The sequence below is a fragment of the Lontra canadensis genome, unplaced genomic scaffold (assembly GCF_010015895.1).
Source record: "Lontra canadensis isolate GAN:19392208 unplaced genomic scaffold, GSC_riverotter_1.0 scaffold81, whole genome shotgun sequence".
Lineage (NCBI taxonomy): Eukaryota > Metazoa > Chordata > Mammalia > Carnivora > Mustelidae > Lontra > Lontra canadensis.
This window is the reverse complement of record NW_022631075.1, coordinates 9,333,998-9,354,761: the sequence shown is the minus strand read 5'-3', so window position 1 is coordinate 9,354,761 and position 20,764 is coordinate 9,333,998. Positions and strand designations below refer to the sequence as shown.

The 20,764-nt window shown below is 43.6% G+C and overlaps 1 protein-coding gene across 2 annotated transcripts in view; it reads left to right on the top strand.

Annotated features, from left to right (window-relative positions):
- The first annotated feature begins 2,557 nt into the window (after positions 1 to 2,557).
- Positions 2,558 to 20,764, top strand: part of ZDHHC9 (zinc finger DHHC-type palmitoyltransferase 9) — a 32,553-nt gene continuing 14,346 nt past the window's right edge. Inside the window, exons 1-5 of one of the 2 annotated variants that reach the window (XM_032882364.1) lie at positions 2,558 to 2,763; positions 3,112 to 3,180; positions 4,372 to 4,673; positions 14,966 to 15,126; positions 19,582 to 19,740. In XM_032882364.1, the coding sequence (XP_032738255.1) occupies positions 4,507 to 4,673; positions 14,966 to 15,126; positions 19,582 to 19,740 (487 nt within the window). In that variant the 5' untranslated portion in view covers positions 2,558 to 2,763; positions 3,112 to 3,180; positions 4,372 to 4,506. The remainder of the gene's footprint in view (positions 2,764 to 3,111; positions 3,181 to 4,371; positions 4,674 to 14,965; positions 15,127 to 19,581; positions 19,741 to 20,764) is intronic. The other variant, XM_032882365.1, reaches the window with a different exon arrangement.

Below are 20,764 nucleotides of genomic sequence, written 5' to 3'. Positions count from 1 at the left end.
CTGCTTAAGAACTAGTTGCTTATGTGTGGGCAGGGTGTCCCATGGTTCTTCCCTTTGCTCATCAATTCATTATACAAATATGTATTTATTTATAGCCACAGAGTTGGGAGAGGAGTGCAGGTCAGGTAGGCGGGGTGGGAAGGGACACACATGTTGGGGGGGGAGGGCAAGGGAACATAGGAGGGTTGAAACTTGAGAAAACAGAGCAAAAGAAAAGGGTCGTCATGAGCTGGAATGCAGGATGGGGCCTGATTTCGGGGGGTCTGTTCTTGGATGCAGTACTAAATGGGTCTTTGGGTGTTTCCAGAAGAAATACGTGGAGCAACACTAGTAGGCAAGCTGCAGTCCACTGGCAGCCCTCAGGCCTGCGCTTTATACCAACACATCCACAACACACACTAGCATGGGAGCCATAAATGTGGAGACAGATATCTTTAAACAGGCACACCAAAATGTATATCACACAATGGCAGCTGATTGCAGTGGTGCTTCCAGTGCTCATTACGTTACTGTTAACTCCCCTTCAAGGGAACCAGTGCTCATTTGGATACGTAAAGTCTGGGAGCTTTGTTGAGAGGAGAAGGAAGGAGAAGAGAAAAAAAGAAACAATCTCATTTTATAGTCAAAATTTAGTTGTGTGCATTAAGACTTTAAGGATTATATGAAATAATGTAACTGCAGAGAAGGAAGTGCTATGGAATATTTGTCCATATAAATCTTACTTATATTTCTTTTAGTGGTAAACACAAGTCATAACAGATAGTAATAAAACAAGCCTGACCTACACAGCCACTTAATCCCAGAGGGATGTGACCCAGAGCAGGGAGGGGCAGAGCCCAGGAATGCTGTGACACATTGATTCCAGGACTCCTTGGGCTTCACCTGTGCCTGAGATATGGACAAAGTATGTTTGGAAGCTGCAGAGATTTATTTGTGACTGCTCCATAGTCAGGGGGATGGCAGTTAGGTTAAACATGCTATGCCTAAGGGCATCTAGTGTACACAGGTTTGAGAATCCAGGGGTCTGATGGGGCTGAGGGAAGTTCCTCTCCCTTCCATACCAAGTGTGTGCAATACCAGCACCCTCCAGGATTCAAAGGGGGGGGGGATTGAAGACAATGATACTGATCATACAGTTTATAGGGAATAAAGCAATGATTATAATCAGCATGAGTGCTAAGGAACAATAGAAGCTTTATAAAGACATACTTTACCCTACAAATTAATTATAACACATCTCTCTCTTAAGAGAATTACCTAGCGATTTTTTAATCCTTTTAAATTTTTGATCGAAGGGTGGTGCCATGAAAGTGTCAAATGTAATTATCATTAAATAGCTTTTTTCTTCATATCACGTGGGACCCGAATACTGTAAAGGAGAAATTGTTCCTGACCATGTATGTGGTCCTTCAACTAACACACACAAAAACTGCCTTGGGAAGAGCTTTGGCAATCTCCTCTCTATTAATTGCAAATACTCTCACCTTAGAGTAACTTTATTCAAGCTCAGAAATTGGCTAGCAACCTAGGCACCGTCCCCAACAGTGTGACAGGTAAGGAGAGGCCACCTTCAGCCCTTTCTCATATTTCCCCTTGTATTTGGAAGCCAAGAGCCATACTAGTGGAAACAGACCTGATGTCTTTTAAAGTCCTCTGTATAATATTAATGCCCTTGTTCTCAACTGTTTTTCTCACTCCAATCTCGAACTTCTAAAGAATGCGGCTCACTCGGATCAGGAGCAGTGGGTCATTGTGGCAGTAGCTGCAGAGGGACAGAATCAATGTGGTTGGTGGGTGGGGATTGTGCCTTGTATCCCCGCCCCCCTCCAATCATCATAAGCTCTCCAAAGCGAACAGTAATTTACAACCTTCTTGGAAACCTTACTTCATTACCTACCTGGAAGAATTTAAGCACTGGCAGTCGAGTTTCTCTAACTTAATCACAATTACTTGTTTTCGGTACCACAAAATGATTCTGCGTTCCTGGGGACAGCTCTCCCTTTCAAGTTCCTTTTTATGTTTGTTGTGTTCAGGAAGCCTTAGAGATGCAGGCCAGGGTGACTGGGACAGAGGTGAGATCCCTAACTACTGAATGGGACTTGGGAGGGAGAGGACTTGTTTTTATGCTGATAAAGAGTAAAATCCGGAGTCGCGATCGATTTCAGGCACGTAGGGCGGAAGAGGCCCAGGGCAGACCTAGTATGGGGTGAGCACAGGGATCTGTGAGCCAGTGTTGCTTCAGCGTCTCACCCTGTGTGCGAGGGGAGGCTGGTAGTCCGTCCCTCCTTGTCCCTTCAGCACTACCCTTCACCTCCGTGTCTGCATAACTATATCAGTAGAAAGCGACGCTTCTCACATTGGCGCCGGGACCCCAAAGGGAGGCTCGCTGTGGCTTGGCAGGTGGGCACGAAGCCGGGAGATGGGTGGGGGAGTGGGGCGGAGGCAGCGTCGAGTGGCGTTTGGAGTAGCCAATGGTAGTTCGGGGCAGGGGTGGCAGGGGCGGAGGCACCAAGGCCGAGCAGCCAATGGCAGGCGAGCAACTACTGGAACGACCTGGTGACGTGAGGAGCGTTCCATTTGGCCAGCGGTGGGCGGTTGCCACAGCTGGTTTAGGGCCCCGACTATTGGGGCCCCTTGTCAGGAGGAGGCAGCCTCCGGGCTGGGGAGGAGAAGTCGCTGCCACCTCTGGCAGCTGACGCGGTCCCCTGGGAAGGTGCACTTCCTGCCCTCAGTTCCCGGCCGAGTTCGGTCTCCCGGGTTCAGGTAACGAGGGGTGGGGGTTGGGGTCTCCTGGGCTCGGCCGCATGGTGGGCTGCCAACCCCTCCGCTGAGCCCCGCCGCGCGGACATAGGCAATTGCCCTTTTCAGCCGGGCTGCTGCCGCCGAGCCCCTGGCCGCGGGTGACTACACGTGGCGGGCGTGTGTGAGTGTGTACGAGCGTGTGGAGGTGGCGCGCGTCCCAACCTGCCTGGGGCGGTGGTCCGCTGCGTGGCGGAGGCAGGGCTGGCCTCCCGAGGCCGCGCCTGCCGCCCGCCCCGGACTCGGGCCTCCGGTCCCCGGCTGGTGGGCCGGTCGCTGCCTCTAGATGGATTTTGATCTTTGTTCTCCCAGGGCCCGGCTCCCCTTCCTGGTCTCTCTTCTCCCGCTGGGCCGGTTTATCTGGAGGAGATTGTTTTCCAGGTTAGTTTTACACAAAGGAAGTGTTCTCTGCACCTCTGGTGCTCCCTCCCTTTGGCCAAGCCTTCTTGCTTTCTCATTTCCCTGCTCATCTCCTGGTCTCTGGACCCTTGCCCTCTCCAGCCCAGAATGATTTCGGGTTGGTTGTTTCTCTCAGGCGGGCTGCAGGCTTCCACCTCATTCTTGCCAGTGTCGGGCATGTGGTGTCAGTAAATAGAGGCCACAGCACCACACCTGAGAAGAGAAGGGTTACAGTGGTTGAGAGAGGCTGGGCCCCCCGGGGTTCAGGATGCCAAGTAGAAATGGCACTTATGAAATGTCCCAGAAAGCAAGCACCTTTATGACGTTTCTTAGCTCATGACTCTGCCATGCCACCCACCCCCACCCCCAACCATTCCAAAACCTCTCCTGCTTAAGTCAGCCTTTCACCTATAGGTCTGTGATGTGGTTCCATTAAGATTCCCGCAAATGTTAGGCTAGACTGGCAAGATTGGTTCATTTCCCGAACTCAGGAGGTTGCAGAGGGTTTGATTAGGGGAAATCTGTTTTGAGTAAATACAACCTGGGTATGTGTACAGAATGTCCAGAACCTCCTAGCCCTGCCAGAGGGCGACTTGTTCCCGGGTGTGATTCATATTTGAGTGGCTAATTGAAGAAAGAAGGTGAAGTGGAGGGGAGGGAATGGCTCCTTAAGGACAGAAACTCTACTATTGTTTTTAGAGTCCTCTTACTGATGATTATAGAACAGTGTGGAATATGGAAAGTGCCCTACACTGGAAGTCAGCTTACGTGTTTTCTTGGCTTAGCTTTGCAGCTGTGTGACGCTGGACAAGTTACTTCCTCTCTATGGTCTTAACTTTACTCATTTCCTAAAACAAAGTAATTGGGGTTATCACCCATAAAATCCCTTCTAGTTCCAAGGTTTTATGATGATCAGATCATCAGTATTATACTGGAAGCATAGGGATTTACTTAAGAAGATATGCTAGCCCCCTTCTTTTTTTTTTTTTTTTTTGAGAACCTTTAACCTTTTTTCCTTTTAGAGGACAAACACGGATTGGAAATAAACTTTTCCCACTTCCCTACCCCTACCCCTTCAGGCAGTGCTCGTCTTTCCACCTGTGGGAAAGGAGGATTGAACTGCATTTTCTTGTTCCTGCCTCACTTTTTTTTTCCTTTTGTGCTTTTTCTTAGGGCTAGAAATTGGACTTTTGATGATGTTTGACCCCGCGGCAGCAATAGCAGGCATCGTGATATCAAAGCTGGGCTCAGCTTCTGTTTCTTCCCTCTTGTAATCACAAAGCCCATTTTGGACCAGGAATTCCAATCATGTCTGTGATGGTGGTGAGAAAGAAGGTGACACGGAAGTGGGAGAAACTCCCAGGCAGGAACACCTTCTGCTGTGATGGGCGAGTCATGATGGCCCGGCAAAAGGGCATCTTCTATTTGACCCTCTTCCTCATCCTGGGGACATGTACACTCTTCTTCGCCTTCGAGTGAGTTTCCACTGAGTAGAGTTACCTGATTATGGTTTCTTTGGGTCTAGAGGAAGAACCTTCTTTCTGGGAAGTTTGTGGATGGTCTTTGGATGGTACTATCCTCTTGAGCTATGTCCTTAGATCATGCCAACTGAATTCATTTCTTTGTGCTTATAGCAGAGTACCTGCTTCCTAAAAAGGCCAAGACCTTTGACTCCAATTTTATAGCACTGATTTGGGATTACCCCTGGCACACTTGGGTAATAAAGGAATTTGTCTTTGTTATTCACCTCTCCTTTTCAGTGGTCTCCTTAGGTTCTTAGTGACAGACTCCCTCTTCCCCACCCCTTTTGGGGCTGGGGCAGCCCTCATGGTCATAACTCAATACCACAAAACTGACCTATTCTGTTATTCTGGGTCCTATTTCCTTAGGGCTCAGCTCTCTGCTAGCTATTAAATTGAAAAGCCATCTGAATCGGGGACCTGCAGATCAGTTCCAGCCTCAAACTAGTTTGTAACACAAACTAGCCACCTGTGTAGTACATATGTGCTTATTAAATGTAAGTTTCACTCAGGATCACTCAACATAAACAACTCTGTATTCTGTGTGAGCCTGATACCAGCCTTGGAGTTATTTTTTCTGCGATGTAAAGCTAATACTAGAGCCACTATTTGAATCCTGTATCAGTCACTGCTTTAGGGAGGTGGCCAGTTGGATTTTAGGGTACAATGGCATGACTACTGGGTGTGCTGAGATACTCTAGGGATGGGAGCAATGCTAATTGGTTTAGGATTATTATGGGGAGAGCTCTGAGGAGCCAAAAGGAGTGTGTGTAGACTGTGAGCCACACCTGATACGAGCCTGCTATAGTTTATACACTAGAGTGACCTGGAAGTGGAGCTCCCATGCTGGGGCATGGCCGTAGGAGGGAAGAGGGGGCTCCTTGGCCAGGCTTTGTGGTAATTAAAATGAGCTCTGGTCTCTTGGAGCTCAATTTTGCCCTTCTTCTGTAAGGGCTCCAGGCTTTCCCAGTGCATCAAGAGTGATTTTTCAGGCTGCTTTGCCAGACTTTCTGCTCATTGCAGCTGGCTTGAATAACAGCAAGGGGGGGCAGTTTATAACAGGGCTAGGAAAGGAAGGTCAGAGAGGCTCTTTGTCAAAGGCACTTTTGCTGCTGCTGTTGCTGCTGACTTCGTGAAGTATTTGGCAAAGTCCGGTTGGTGATGGCTTCTTAGCTGCTTTCCAGTCTGAGGTTTATGGTGAGCGTGTGTATGGGTGTACTTGTGTGTGGCACAAATGAGCATGTGTGGTCAGGCAGGAGTATGTGAAACATTAAAAAAAAAATGTTTCCCCTCTCACCCTTCTCCCCAAGTTTTTGTTTTGTTTGTTTTTGTTTTTGCTTTTTTTCCTGCCTTGCTTCTTTTTGAAAGTGCAAAGCCGAACTCGCTATCATTCTCCCTCTCTTTCAGTCTTCCCCCTGCTGAATCACTACCTCTTTCTGCCACCACACCCTTCCATCTTAGAGTTAAATTTTTGTGGTTGGAACCATTTGAAACAGGGATGAGATTTGTTTCCAGGCCCTGAGTGAGTTAGTAATTCTGGGCCCAGGAAACCTCTGGTTTGGCCGTCCAGGGGAACTTGAAATTTGGGGCTATTGGCGTTTGGCCCTTTCTGTATCTGGGAGCCAGACAGAATCCGATTTGAATCTGTCCCACTTAGGCCCCAGAGGCCTCTGAACAAAACTGCCTGTGGGATGAAGCTTATAATTAGCCAAGTTACTGTTTGATGGAGGCAGGTTGAGTTTTCTACCAAGATCACTTTTCCCCCAAGTTATTTCTTGTGCTTTGCCCTCAGATATGAAGGATAACATTGTTTGTGAACTGCCTTGAGTTCCAGCAATCTGTGTGATAGAGTAAATATTTTAAAAAGATTTTTATTTATTTATTTGAGAGAGAGAGAGAGAGAGAGAGAACAAGCCAGGGGAGGAGCAGAGGGAAAGGGACATGCAGACTCTGTGCTGAGCACGGAGCCTAGTGTAGGCCTCCATCCCACAACCCTGAGATCATGACCTGCGCTAAAATCAGGAATCCAACGCTTAACCAACTAAGCCACCCAGACAGAGTAAATATGTTTGAGGGTAGGGCTAGGGGAGGGAGAAGAGAGAAAGAAGTTAATGTGTGAGCAAAGGAGTGGAATGGGAAAGCATAAAGCTGACCAAAGGGGAGAGGACACTGGTGATGAATCCTTTTTACTGAGAGTGGTGGAATCTGTTTGTGCACATGTGCGTGTGTTTCTGTGTGTGTGTGTGTGTGTGTGTGTCTCACGCAGAGACACACAAATACTCTGAGTGCTGGCTGCCTTATGCCTAGTTAATGACAGGCTGTACAAAGGACACCAGCATGCCTCTGAGGCATGAAATCTCTTTCTGGTCAACCTTTCCTTTGGAATATATAATTCACTACCAACCACACAGTGGGGGATAGCATTTGGGAGGCAGAATATGGGCCCCTTTGTTAGCATTAGAATTTAAGGAGACCTCAGGAAATCAGCTGATCTAGTCCCCTGCCTTCAGGCAGGTGAGGGCATCTGAACCACCAGTGACAGAGGGCTATTTTCATCCTCAAATTGCCTAGGAGTGTAGATTCCACATCCTCTGGCTGCTGCATTTTTGCCTTAGGGAAGTATAGATCTTGCTGCACATCTGGACCTGTATTTTCATCATAGGGTTTTGCCTGTAGCAGGTGCTTAGGAACAAGTGGAAGCTGATTTATAGCTGCCCATGGCACAGCTCTGGGTTAGCCAGATGGCTGGAGAAATCTGGTCAGGCATGTGGGCACTCCTTGATGAAAAACATGCAGTATTAGTAGTACCAGTATATATATATTTTTTTATTTTTTGATTTTGCCTTTACACATTTAGACTTCTCAAAGGAGGGACCTATAATTTTCAGTGGACAGACAGTAGGTCGAATACATAAGATGAAAGAAGGTTTTCCATCTAGGAGCTAGTTAGCTCTGTATTGTTAGAAGTGTTTCCAAAGATACTGGGTGGCCATCTCTCAGGGCTGCTGTCTCAAAGTGGATTCCTGCCCAGGATTGGAAATTGGGCTAGGATATCACTAAGCCTCTTGCAACTCTGAGAGTCTGAGGTTCTGTATAACTGTTGTGTTTGTCTAGAAGATTCAGATACACACACTGTAAAGGAAAGGTTGGATTTCCAGTAGGTAGCTGTATTTAAATATATTTCATATTTAAACATAATTATATCTATGGTAAATGTATTGACTTTAAAAGCAGAGTGAAAATTTTGCAGTGCTTAAAAAAAGGATTTCCTAATTTATTTTTAGGGTGAGGTATTTAGGAAATGTGAGTGAATATGCCAGTTTTAGCTTTGACCACATGAACCATTCTCAGTCTTTTCTGCCCAAACCCTGTCCAGCTTGTGTGAACACACAAGCTTGGCCACCAGCTTGGCCAGTTATGTCAGGACATTCTAGTGGAATGACACAGACAACTGTGAGGTGTCCAGCTACTCAAAGACTATTGTGGTGTTAGTCAAATTCAACTTCTTGATAAAGCTTAGAGGAAAGACCAAGTGCAGTGTCTTCTGGAATTGGCTTCCTATCTGTCTCTTTTAATTTTATGACCAGACTATAGGTGGGGTCAAGGTACCCAGACTTCTCTTGTGGCAAGAATGACTAAGTGACTCTTGACCCCTGAAGTATAAGCAGTTTGCTTCTATGCTCAGCGCTTATGCCTCATTGTGCTCTCTGTAGAGGGAATTGTATCAAGGTGCTATCAAACCCTGTTGGACTGACCCTTGCGGGTGATTTTGATGTGTAGAGGAGTCATTGAATTAGATGAACTGAAAAAACCTTTGTAGTGGTGCTTCGTAATTGACCCACTTCTAGCCTATCCAAATTCTACCTCTCTTTCACGTCCCTTCTTGAGTCTTCCTTCCTGAAACCTTTCCATTAATTTCTGCACATACTGCTCATTTAACATATCATCATATGACATTTCTTAGATTTCTAAATTCTATGATTATTACACTTTGAGCTCGTTCAATGCCAGGGACTATCTCCTATGTCTGTGTAGCCCTCCATGGTGCCTTCCACCAGACCTTACGTAGAGTAGGTGGTCAATAAATGTTACTGAATTAATACATTCTGGATACACTTAAAATATAACAGTCTTGACTCACAGAATCATAGAATGGTAGAACTGGAAGGGGCCTTGGAAATTATCTCCATCCTTTTGCAGGCGAGGAAACCAGGTGCACAGAATAGAGGTCCCGTTGTTAAGATCAGTCAGCCAGCCAGTGCCTCTTTATGACACTACCTTTCATTTCATTGTTACCTTGAATATGGAATCCTAAAGACATTCAGATTTACTAAAGTGTGCATAGTGCCAAATGCTAAACTAGCGTATTCTGGGTTCTTGCTAACTAGGGATTGTGTTACCTAGTGGCATCTAGGTTATTTGGGCCTCCCCCACTCAAGCTCCTGGGAAGTGAAGGTGTCTTTGTAGAAAACTAGTAGCACTCTGGCCTAGCATTCTGGTAGCCTTGCAGGAACAGAGAAGCCCATGTTTAAGTGAACATAGAAAGGAAGCTTTGTGTTAGGGGTCATCACCTCTGTGACTACTACTCCATCCCTGCTGCCCAAATGAGAATGGTTTGGAGAAAATTTAAGCAATGTGTGCTCCCTACCTCATTACTATGTGGGTGATCCGTGATGAGAGGGGCATTGTGTCCCCGTGGAGAGATGGGAAAGACAATATGACGACACAAAGTTACCAGGTTGAGGAAATACAGAGCTATGTAGACCAAAGCCAAACTGACATGGCAGAATATTGCACTTATAGTTCCTATGTCCAGGTTCCTGAAGTTATTAGATGAGATTGGGAAAATGAAAAAGTGACTTGTCATGATCTCTAACCAAGAGAACGTTTTCTGGAAAATTTTTCCGTGGAGGTTCTGTCTTGTGCTTTACCTAGCCCAAGATTCTAAGACTTGGCCAACCAAATAGCAGTTTTAGAAAGTCATAGTTGCCTCTCCGATATCAATCTGTTAAAGTACGTAGCTAAGTTCAACTTGCTGATAAAGCACGTTCCCTGGAGAAGGGTTGGATTATGTCTTCTAAATGGTATGCTTTCCTTTCTTTACAGTTCTGTCATTCAGAATTTATCTGTATATTTTCAGCCTCTACTACCTTTTTTGGTGATAAGTTTCACACTGTCGATCTCTACTGAATGCATCTCCCATCTTTTTTTTTTTTAAGATTTATTTCTTTATTTGAGAGAGAGAGAGAATGATCAGGAGGGGCAGAGGGAGAGGGAGAGAGGATCTCAAGCAGACTCCATGCTGAGTGCAGGGCCTGATGCAGGGCTCGATCCCAGGACCCTGAGATCATGGTCTGAGCTGAAACCGAGAGTTGGATGCTTAACCGACTGTGACACTAGGCACCCCTCCCATCTTTTGAGAATGAGTCTTAATTAAGTATAGTGATCTTCTATTTTGGGAAAAGCAAGCACAAAGAACAGGGATTTCCCCCAGCATGCTGATATCACTTGAGATGTTTATTGAGGTAAAGAAGAGATCTCCTAAATCTTCTTCCTCAGAGACACCTGAGCTGGTATCATGTTTTAGAACAGAGGAGGCACCTTATGCCTTTGCAATAGCAAGAAGCCAGTGAATTCAGGGTAATTAGGGGAATATTTCTGGAATGGAGCAATGAGAATGCAAGAACCTTATGATGGTTATTAGATGAGGCCAGTTAATGGAGGGCCTCAGAATAACTGGCCTGTGGGGTTTGGGGATTAGTATAAGCAGCAGGGAATTGTTCTATGCTTTGGGCAGGAGTACATTATAATTGAAATTTGTTATTTGTTATATTTGAAATTTGCTATTTTTGTTATAATCGAAACGTGAAATTTGCTATTATCACTGCCGTTTAACGACTGCTTAGCAGGTTTTGTCTGGCTAGAGATTTTGGCCCTCCTTAGTGAGAAGATGGCTCATTGCCTCAGAATTGAAAATGTCCCTGTTTGGTTAATTTTCCCCTTTGCTACTGGAGCAAAACAGACTAATGCCTCTTCCTTTGACCTTCACATAGCAGTCAAACTAGAGACTGATTTTAAATTATGTTTTTAGTGTCCAAGGAAACTTTTCCCTATCAGCAAACTCTTGAGTGTCATCATAAGAGCCTTGAGCCAGTATAGGTGACTCTGCATGTTTACTATGCTTTAGAAGTAGGTAGTGTGTAAGAGAACAGACAACTGTCCATATCAGTGGGGACTAACAGCAAAGGCTTATTACTATTATGTGGGACAAGGGCCATAGTGAGACTCTAATCTTGAACCCTTTCTTCTGTTCCAAGCACAGCTCTTCCTTAAAGCCACCCTTAACAGCTGCTATGGGAGCAGTTTTAAGCAGCCACCAGCTTCCCAAGAGCTCTTCTCTGACCACTTATAGTCCTTAGAGTCTGAATCACCATCCTAACCCTTGATTATTGGTCTTATCTTATTCTTCAGCTATTTCATATTTGTTACGTTTTTCCCAACAAAATTAACTCCTATTTTCTCTTGTTCTTCATTTGTTAGACCCATAAACACTTGTTGGCTGATTGATTGCACTGAGCTATTAGGAAGACTTGGAGGTAGAGTATTGTATAGAATACCAATCCATGCTCCCAGTCTGTGAGGCAGAGCCCTGCTATGGAATCTGTCTGGTTTCTTACCAACTCCACTCATGAATCTCTTTTGAATTTTTTGATATCAGTTAAAGTCTGTGTCATTATCATTGTCCCTCCAATGAACTAGCATGCAAGGGATGGGGGATGGGACATGACACACCAGCCCAGCCTGGCACTGCTAGTTACTGCTAGACAGTACCACCATGCGGCCCATGGGACATGTGGAAGTCCAGTCATGTAGTCCAGCTATGAAAGCCTGAGGCCAATCAAGAGGTTGATAGAAGGTGGCTTAAAATAATGATATTTCTTCAGGTGGCATAAAGGAAGACTTAGTGGAGACATGGTTGTGTTTATAAAATTCACAAGGGAGAAAAGCAACTTCTGAACCCTTTGGAAGGGGGAAAGCCTCTTGGTACTCTGAAGATAAAAGAGAGTTCTGTTTCAAAAAGTATATGGATATCATTATTCCAAGAAGTGATATAAATGGAAAATACTGGGGGATTTTAAAAAACCAGTTAGCTTATATTTATGGATGACAGATCTAGTCTTCCAGTAAGACAAATTAGTGATTTAGGAGACTCCTGACTTTTCAGGTTGATATTGGGAATTGCCACCAAATTTTCACATACCCTGGTCCTGTCAGAGACAGATCTCTAGCTTAGTGCAATTATGGGATTAATCCAAGGGGGTATTTAAAAAATATTATATTATTTGAGATAGAGAGGTAGTAAAAGAGAGCAGGAGAAGTGGGGAAAGGGAGAAGCAGGCTTCTCACCGCTGAGCAGGGAGCTGGACGTGGGGCTCAATCCCAGAACCCTAGAATCATGACCTGAGACAAAGGCAGAAGCTTAACCAACTGAGCCACTCAGGCACCCCCTAAGGGGGTGTTTTTGATCATAACTATTAAAGACAGACATACATGATAAGTTGTAGTTAACAGCAGTTTTAGCTACTGGCTCTCCAAGTTTCCTCTTACTTGGAGTGGAAAGGCCTGCTGGTCCCACATCTGCCTTCCCAGCCACACCCACTCACTAGTGACAACTGACTGCCAATAGCCTCATCTCTGGAGAACAGTACAATGGGCCTGTTGTGTACTTGTTGACATACAGAGTGGATTGTTTTAGCAGGTGCAGAAGATAGTCCGTGTGGAGATTACAGAGACCTTTATCCTTGATGGCGTAGCATAATTCAAATCTAAGTTGTCCTTTGTCTGGTTAACAAGCAGGTGTTGGAATGAGACTTAGTTAATCTTAGGTCCTTCATGCATGGGGGGCAACATTGATTGTGTGTGTGCGCGCGCGCGCATGTATGAGAGAGAGAGAGAGAGAGTTCTGTTTTCTCTGTATCTTTTTCCTGTAATAAAATGATTTAAAATCCCTTTGGTGGCCAGTCAGATAGCTCTGATTTTTTCTGTTTATTGGAGACCATACACCCAGAGCAGTTCAAGTCCTAGAGAAGTTGTTTGTTTTCAAGAGTGATCTTAGAAATAGGCAATGGCTAGAAAGATGGCTGTTTTCTGTTAGTGTATTTTACTTGGCTTGCTCATGAAACAGAGTCTTAATGTTTCTTCTGTATCCTCTGGGTTCCTGATAGGCAGAGGTGACTTTTGTTTCCAAATTCACTTTTTGGCTATGCGTTCTACTGAAGGTGGAACAATGGAAAAGAAGGTAATCCACGAGCTAGTGATCTGTAAGGACCTTAATTACCCTGTATGTAGTCAGATCTTTCAGTTCTTCAAATTTTACCTCCTACCCTTAGCTTTTAGGGAAAGGAAGTAAATCATACAAAATCAGGCTATAACCGAGGATTTTTTTAAAAACAAACAGGCGAGCAAACAAAAAGCCACAAAATCATTTTGCAAGTTCACTACATATGTTCATCTTCTACTGACAAATTGCTCAGCCCAATATTTGGTTGGTTCTCACCCGCCCACCCCTGCACTCGTGTGTGTGGCAGGGAGGCAGGGGGAGGATCTCGTGTGGATTTCCAAAACTACAGTGAATGTACAACCGGGGGTTAAATGTTTGCTTTGAGTGGACAGCAACTTGCTTAATCCCCATGCCGATGAGGTAAGCCTTTTTCCTTAGCTTACTTTCTCCACTCTCCCTCTGGCCCTTGCTCATCCACTTATAGTCTGCCTCCAAGAGAAGATCTCTGTATTGAAGGAAAAAATGTGCCTCAGGAGGAAAAGAATAAAAATAGGTCAGTGATAACTCTCATCACATATTCCTATTTGAAATTCAGCTGGATGCAACAAGTATTTGTGGATAGCTTCTTTGTTCCCATACTTGTATTAAGCTCTGGGAGATAAAGAACCACGATGGTAAGACGGTAACGTTAAGAGCTGACATTTACTTAACGTTTACTATGTGTCAGGTGCAGTTCTAAGCACTTTATTTATATTCATGCATTTGATGACACAATGATCCTATGTAGTACTATTACTATTCTCATTTCACAGCTAAGGAGACTGAAGTTAATTAAGTCACCCAAGTAGGAGCTGGCAGAGCCAGAATGCAAACCCAAACATTCCTACTTCACAAAGACAAGGTTTTTCCTCTTACGAAGTGCAGCTGGGGAAGACGAGGTCAACATAGTGAAAAGCAGCTAGGAAACAATACAAGGCTCTGGCAGCGAGGACTACCGCGGTAGAGAAGGGAGAGATTAGTGCAGCTTAGGCTAGGCCTCTCAGAAGAGGCAAGACTTCTCTAAATCCCAGATTCTCCAGCTATCAAATGGGTATAATAGACTTTATGTCATAGATTTACTGTGAGAATTGAATGAGATAATGCATATAAACGGCATAGTGTGGTGCCTGGCATACGCTGAGTGCTCAGTAAGTTGTGATGGTGGCAATGATGGCATTGATATCTCTGGGACCTGAAAGATGAGTAGATCTGGGATACCCAGAGAGGAAGAGGGGTGGCTTTCTGGCTGAATTATGAGGAAAGAGGGGGAGCAAACATGATGTTGGGGAGAGGTGCTGAGGAGATACAATTTTCTTATTCCTTTGCCTGAGGTCACTAAGTACCTACTAGCAGAGCAAATTGAGGAGAGAAGAGGATGGATGTTACAAAGTCAATCAGCAGCCCTGAAGCTTTTCACTAGTCTTGAAGCGTGCCAGATGTACCCTCTGACACTGGGACCCTGCTTCATGAATGGTCCTCATCTTTTCTTCCTCCTCTTTGAGCTCAGGCCTAATGCCAGTTGAGTGATTACGAAAAGCTCTAGACATTCCCAGAGTGAGAGCAACCTGTGGTATTTACAAGTCCAGGCTTAGTTGCTTCCCTGACCCTAGTAGGTGTGAGCCTTTCCCAAGGCACAGAGGAAATGTGGTCCTCAGCAGGCTGACAGGAGGAATTGGACTTGGTGATAGGGGAGGTCCCTGGAGACTGTCTTCTGAGGTTATAGGTGACATCAAGTAAGCATTGAGCTCCTACTATGTGAAGAACCGTATATTAGGAGTTATGCATAGTTCAAGAGAAGAAAAAAACATGGTCTCTTCCCTCAATGTACTGCTCATTTTATTGTGGAGACCAGATCGACATGCTGGTAAGAGTTTGTGGTCAATATAGGGTGGATATAACTAAATGTTCAATTGCCCACTTCCTTCAGATGTCGCTACCTGGCTGTCCAGCTCTCTCCTGCCATCCCTGTGTTTGCTGCCATGCTCTTCCTTTTCTCCATGGCTACACTGTTGAGGACCAGCTTCAGTGACCCTGGAGTGATCCCTCGGGCCCTACCAGATGAAGCAGCTTTCATAGAAATGGAGATAGGTGAGTGTTCTAACCAGCTGGCAAGATGCTGTGGTGACTTTAATCACTAAAAGGAATGGAATCATAATAGTAGTTGCAGACTAAGAATAATATCTAGCTTTTTCCCTGTAAGATCCTGAATCTGAGATCATGACTACCCTATGGTTTTGGTAAGGCAGGTTTAGCAAGATTTGAAAGCCATATGCTTCATTCTTCCTTGTGGTTGGGTTGTGTCTCAGGAAGGGTTTGTCTTACTGCACTTGTCTGAAGAGGATGGGATTTTTTTTTTTACCTTTGAGGGGTCATAAACTCATTTGATTTTTTTTTTGATGAAAGCTATAAGCCTTCTTTTCATAAAAATATTCTTATATGTTTGATTATACATATAATTTGGGATGTAATTTCAGAGATTCACAGATCTTTTGAAGCACGATCATGGGCCCTGCCAAGAACTCCTGCTTTAAGGCAATACACAAGGTGGGAGGAGACAGCTATGATGCCAGGAACTACTGAGAATTCTAGGAAGGTAAAGGAGGGTAAAGGGAGCAGTTACAGGCTCATTATGGTGCAGTTTTCAGCTCAGGGTAGGTCTCTTTGGGACAGAGATCAAGTGCTACACTAGCCAGGATCCAGGGTGACTCCACAAATTGAACCAGAAGATCCCAGGGCTAGAGGAGGGAATATCCTAGGAGCTCGCACCGGGAAAGAGGGCCAGGATATCAGTACTCGTGGGGACTGGGAGCCTCCCAGACTCCATAGCAGTGCTTGCCTAAATTGTTTGCAAGTCCAGTAGCCAAGTAGCTTGAGTTAGTGTCCAACCTAGATAGATTAGAAGAAAGGAGCCCAGGACTTATAAGACTAAAAGCAATGCCCACGGACCATCAATCTATGGTTAGCCTTTAGATTGTTAGGGTGTTTGTTTGTTTTTTGATTTTTATATTACTTTAATTAAAAACACACAAACATTGAAGTTATAATAGGTATTATATTACATTTATATTTTTGAGAGAATTTACATTTGTATAATATTATCTGCCTATCCAAGAAAATACTATGTCTCTATTTTAAGATTGAATTTTATGCCCTTGAATAAAATTTTTATAGTTTTAAATTCTAGTTTCTATATTTCTTTTTTTTTTAAAGATTTTATTTATTTATTTGACAGAGAGAGGTAGGCAGAGAGGCAGGCAGAGAGAGAGGAAGGGAAGCAGGCTCCCTGCCGAGCAGAGAGCCCGACGCGGGACTCGATCCCAGGACCCTGAGATCATGACCTGAGCCGAAGGCAGCGGCTCAACCCACTGAGCCACCCAGGCGCCCTAGTTTCTATATTTCTTATATTGAGTTTATTCTCAATGTTTATATGCATGCTATCATCAATGAAATATTTTCTTCCATTTCGATTTGATGTCTTTTCCTCCAGTTTTATCAAGATGTAATTGACACAACATTGTGTAAGTTTAAAGTATACAATCTGTTGATTTGATACTGCTTTACAGTGGTTTGAAAGCGTCCAAGGTTTTGTATTTCTTTTGTTTATTTTAGCTGCATTTCCCCCTAGCTTCTCAGCGAATTTCTTTTTGAAGAATTCTAGCCTGTTTTAGTTGAGCTAAGGGGGCATGGTTTGTGCACATCTGAGCTTGAACTACTTAGGGATGGGGTAAGAGTGGGAATAGTGGGGAAAAAGCAGAGGCCAGGTGTGTTGGTGCAGCTGGAGTTCAGGGGAGACCTAAAGCTGGGGTAGTTAGGAATAAGATAGGAGGGAGAGTTGTGTGTGCCATATTTTCGCCATCTGGATTATTCTTTTATCATCATCTTTCCATTCACATATGGAGAAACTGAAGGTCAAGGCAGTGCCTTGACTTGTCTCTTGCATCCCCCAGCAGGTGTTAGCAAGGTTAGTTCTGTTTTGCCACATCACTGGGCCTGCAGCCCACGCTTGAGCTGTCACATTGTGACCTCTCCTTTTAGCATGTTTCTCTCCGTGGAAGAATACATTCTTGCGTTCATTTGTATGTTTATGTTAGCAAGTTTTTGTCAATTTGCACTCATCCCTGTGCTGGGTATGCTCTATGCATGGAGGTTGGGGCAGAAGACAACATTGCGATTCCCTTGCAGCATAGCGCCTCATGGGGAGGATGAACCATGAACTCTATCTCACAAGTGCCTTCATGTAAAGGCCATGCAAGGGACTATTAAGGTGGCATGCTGGTCCTTAAATCATTCTCTAGTGAAGAGCTATCCCCATCCTTTTAAGACTTGTGGCACACTGTTATTGTTTGATTTCACAGCATCTACCCCACTCTGCAAAAAAAGGAAAAAAGTTCCATATGGCAGATATTTTTAAAATCAAAGTGAATTGAAAAATTATTCTGTTTTTAGAATTACCCTGCACATCTAGGGTGCAACGAGACAGGCATTCTCATATGCTGCAGATGGATGGGCGTGCAAATTGATACGATCTGTCTGGGAAGCATTTTAGCAATAAGCAATATGGGCTTTAAGGATTCATACCCTTTGACCCAGTAATTGCACTTCACTTAGAGTTTAGTTAAAGGAAATAATCAGATTCATACAAATTACTGTAGAAGGATTTTCAGCATGTCATTTTTTTCTTTTTCCTTTCTTTTTCTTTTTAATATGGGCCTAGCTGTTTTAATGCTGGCAACTTCATATATTACTGCTCAGACTTCAACATGCTTTTCTTTTTTTTCTTTCTGTTTTAGAAATTAATTGTAATGCATATTAGATAATATATATTCTCTTTTTTAAAAAAGATTTTATTTATTTGAGAGAGGTGGGGGGAAGGGGCAGAGGGAGAGGGAGAGAACCTCAAGCTGACTCCAAGGTGAGACTGGAGCCCAACTATTGGGGTTCAGTCTCACTACCCTGAGATCATGACCTGAATTGACACCAAGAGTTGGATGCTCAACTGACTGAGCCACCCAGGTGCCCCAACATATGTATATATTGTTGAGAAGGGGAGGTGGAAATTGGGATTGGGGTGGTGATCAGAGGGGATTTAAACTTTATCTGTAACATTTTAAGTTTTTTCATGCAACATCATTTAAATAGTCAAAACCCAGAGGCCATTTAAATGCCCTACAATATGGAATGGTTAAATAGATTATGGTATGTACATATGATGGAATATTATATTGCCAGTATTAATATTTTTTGGAAGAGAAATTAACAACCATGGAAAAGTGTTCACCATTCAGTGTTAAGTGAAAAACAGAGGGTACAAAATTATATTTATAATGTGATCTCAAATTTTTAAAAATCATGAATGTTTATTTACCTGTTAAGGAAATACACCAAAACACATGGATATTCCTGAGTTGAGAGACTGTCAATGATTTTTTTCTTACATATATCTTCTGTTTTTTCTAAACCTTTACAATAAGCATGCATTACTCTTATTTTTAAATGATTATTTTTCTGATTCTAAGTATTACCAGCCTTTTTTATGCATATATTTTATTTTTGCAAGATAATATCCTTTTATGCATGTTACATGCTTTCTAGTGTACATTTTCATTTTGCAATATATTGTGAATATTGTCCTGTGTTTTCATTCACTTGTCTACATCATTTTAAATGGTTGCACAATATTCCATCCTATGCATGCATTTACTTAACCAATCCCCTGTGACACTGAGGTTATTTTCAGGTTTTCACTATTAAAAGGGACTCTGTGACAAATATCCTTCCATCAACATCTTTTGTGTATCTCTTTGTAATTTTGTTAAATTCCTAGAAACAGAATTGCTGGGTCAAAAAATATATGCCTTTAAAGTTTTGGGAGCCACTGCTTTATCACTTACTGATTATGTATAAAAATACCTTCCCTATCCTTGCCAATACTGGGTATTTTTATTATTTTTTTGTTAAGGATTTTATTTATTTGTCAGAGAGAGAGAGAGAACACAAGCAGGGGGGAGCAGCAGACAGAGGGAGAAGCAAGTGGAGGGAGAAGCAGGCTCCCCATTGAGCAAGGAGCTCAATGCTGAACTCAACCCCAGGACCCTGGGATCATGACCTGAGCTGAAGGCAGACACTTAACTGACTGAGCCACCCAGGCGTCCCATTTTTATTCTTTTTAATATTTGTTAATATAGTAGGAGGTAACAGCATCTCTGTATGCATCTTTTTATGCCTTTGATTCTTAGTGAATTTGAATGATTTAATTTCATATGCTTTTTAGCCATTTTTATTTCTTTTATAAATGTTTTTCTTTGTAATCTGCCGAAAAACATGAAGAAACCTCTTTTCACATGTGCAGAAAAGAATTGCATGGTATTCAGTGGAATTTGATGGGATACTTGTTGATGTTGACAGTGCCCTCAGGCAGTGCTAGTCTGGAAAAGACAGTGGGCCTAAGGAACTGGTGATTGCTCCCACTGCTTTTGGAGAAGTGAGACTTTGGGGCTCAAATAATGACTGGCAGTGATATTAACTGTCTTTACTGACCTATAGAAGCTACCAATGGTGCAGTGCCCCAGGGCCAGCGACCACCTCCTCGTATCAAGAATTTCCAGATCAACAACCAGATTGTAAAGCTGAAATACTGTTATACATGCAAGATCTTCCGGCCTCCCCGGGCCTCCCATTGCAGCATCTGTGACAACTGTGTGGGTGAGTAAAACCAAAGGGACTTTGCTGGGGGAAAGGCTGAACTGAAGGAGAGGGTCAAGGTTATTTTTCTAGGGAAGAATCAGTAGTGGTGGGAAGATCAATTTATATAGGAAATAAGCTAGATTTAGTTAGGAAACTTTAGGAAGCAAGGTACTGAACAGCTGTAGATCAATTGTACTTCTATAGATCATATCATCATTTAAATATCCTCTAGTCTGAAATGTATTTAAAAAACCTTTTTGATAAATGGGGAAGTAAACCTGACCTGTTTTTCAAATCGGGATTTGTTTCAAGTGGAGCCCGCCTTACTTGGGGGGAGGAGAGCTCTAGTCCACTGGAGGGCAGCATCGGGGAAGGAAGGGATATGTAAGAAGTAGTGTTCCCAAGAAGAAAGTTGCTAGCATTTATTGAGTTCCTACTATATCCCAGGCACTGTGCTAAGTGCTTTCCCTTTCTCTTATTTAAGACTCATCAGAACCCCATTTGGTGGGTATTAGCCCCTTTTTACAGATGAGGAAATAGGTGATGCATCTTTGTGCAGGCTCATGTAATTAATATGATATGAAACTGGAGTAGGTCTGATTCCAAAACTGTCATTTCATCTTTCTCTGCCGATGTTGCAAGGGTGGTAGGTGTGCATAGTACATGGGTCTCTGCTTCTATCTGCATATATGTGGCTTAGTTGTAATCACTGCCTACTGTGTGTTGAACTCTGGGAAAGATCAGAAACAGGCAGTAAATATGTCTGTTGATAATGTGCAACTCCTTACCTTACCAATAATCATACTTTTAAAAAAAGATTTTATTTTTTTATTTGAGAGAGAGAGAGAGAGCACAAGTGCACATGCGTGCAGGGTAGGGATTGGGGGAAGGAGCAGAGGGGGAGGGAAAAGGATAAACAGACTCTGTCCTGAGAACAGAGCCCAACACAGGGCTCAGGGTTTGATCCCAGGACCCTGAGATCATGATCTGAGCCAAAACCAAGAGTCAGATGCTTAACTGCTGAGCCACCAGGCTCCCCAAG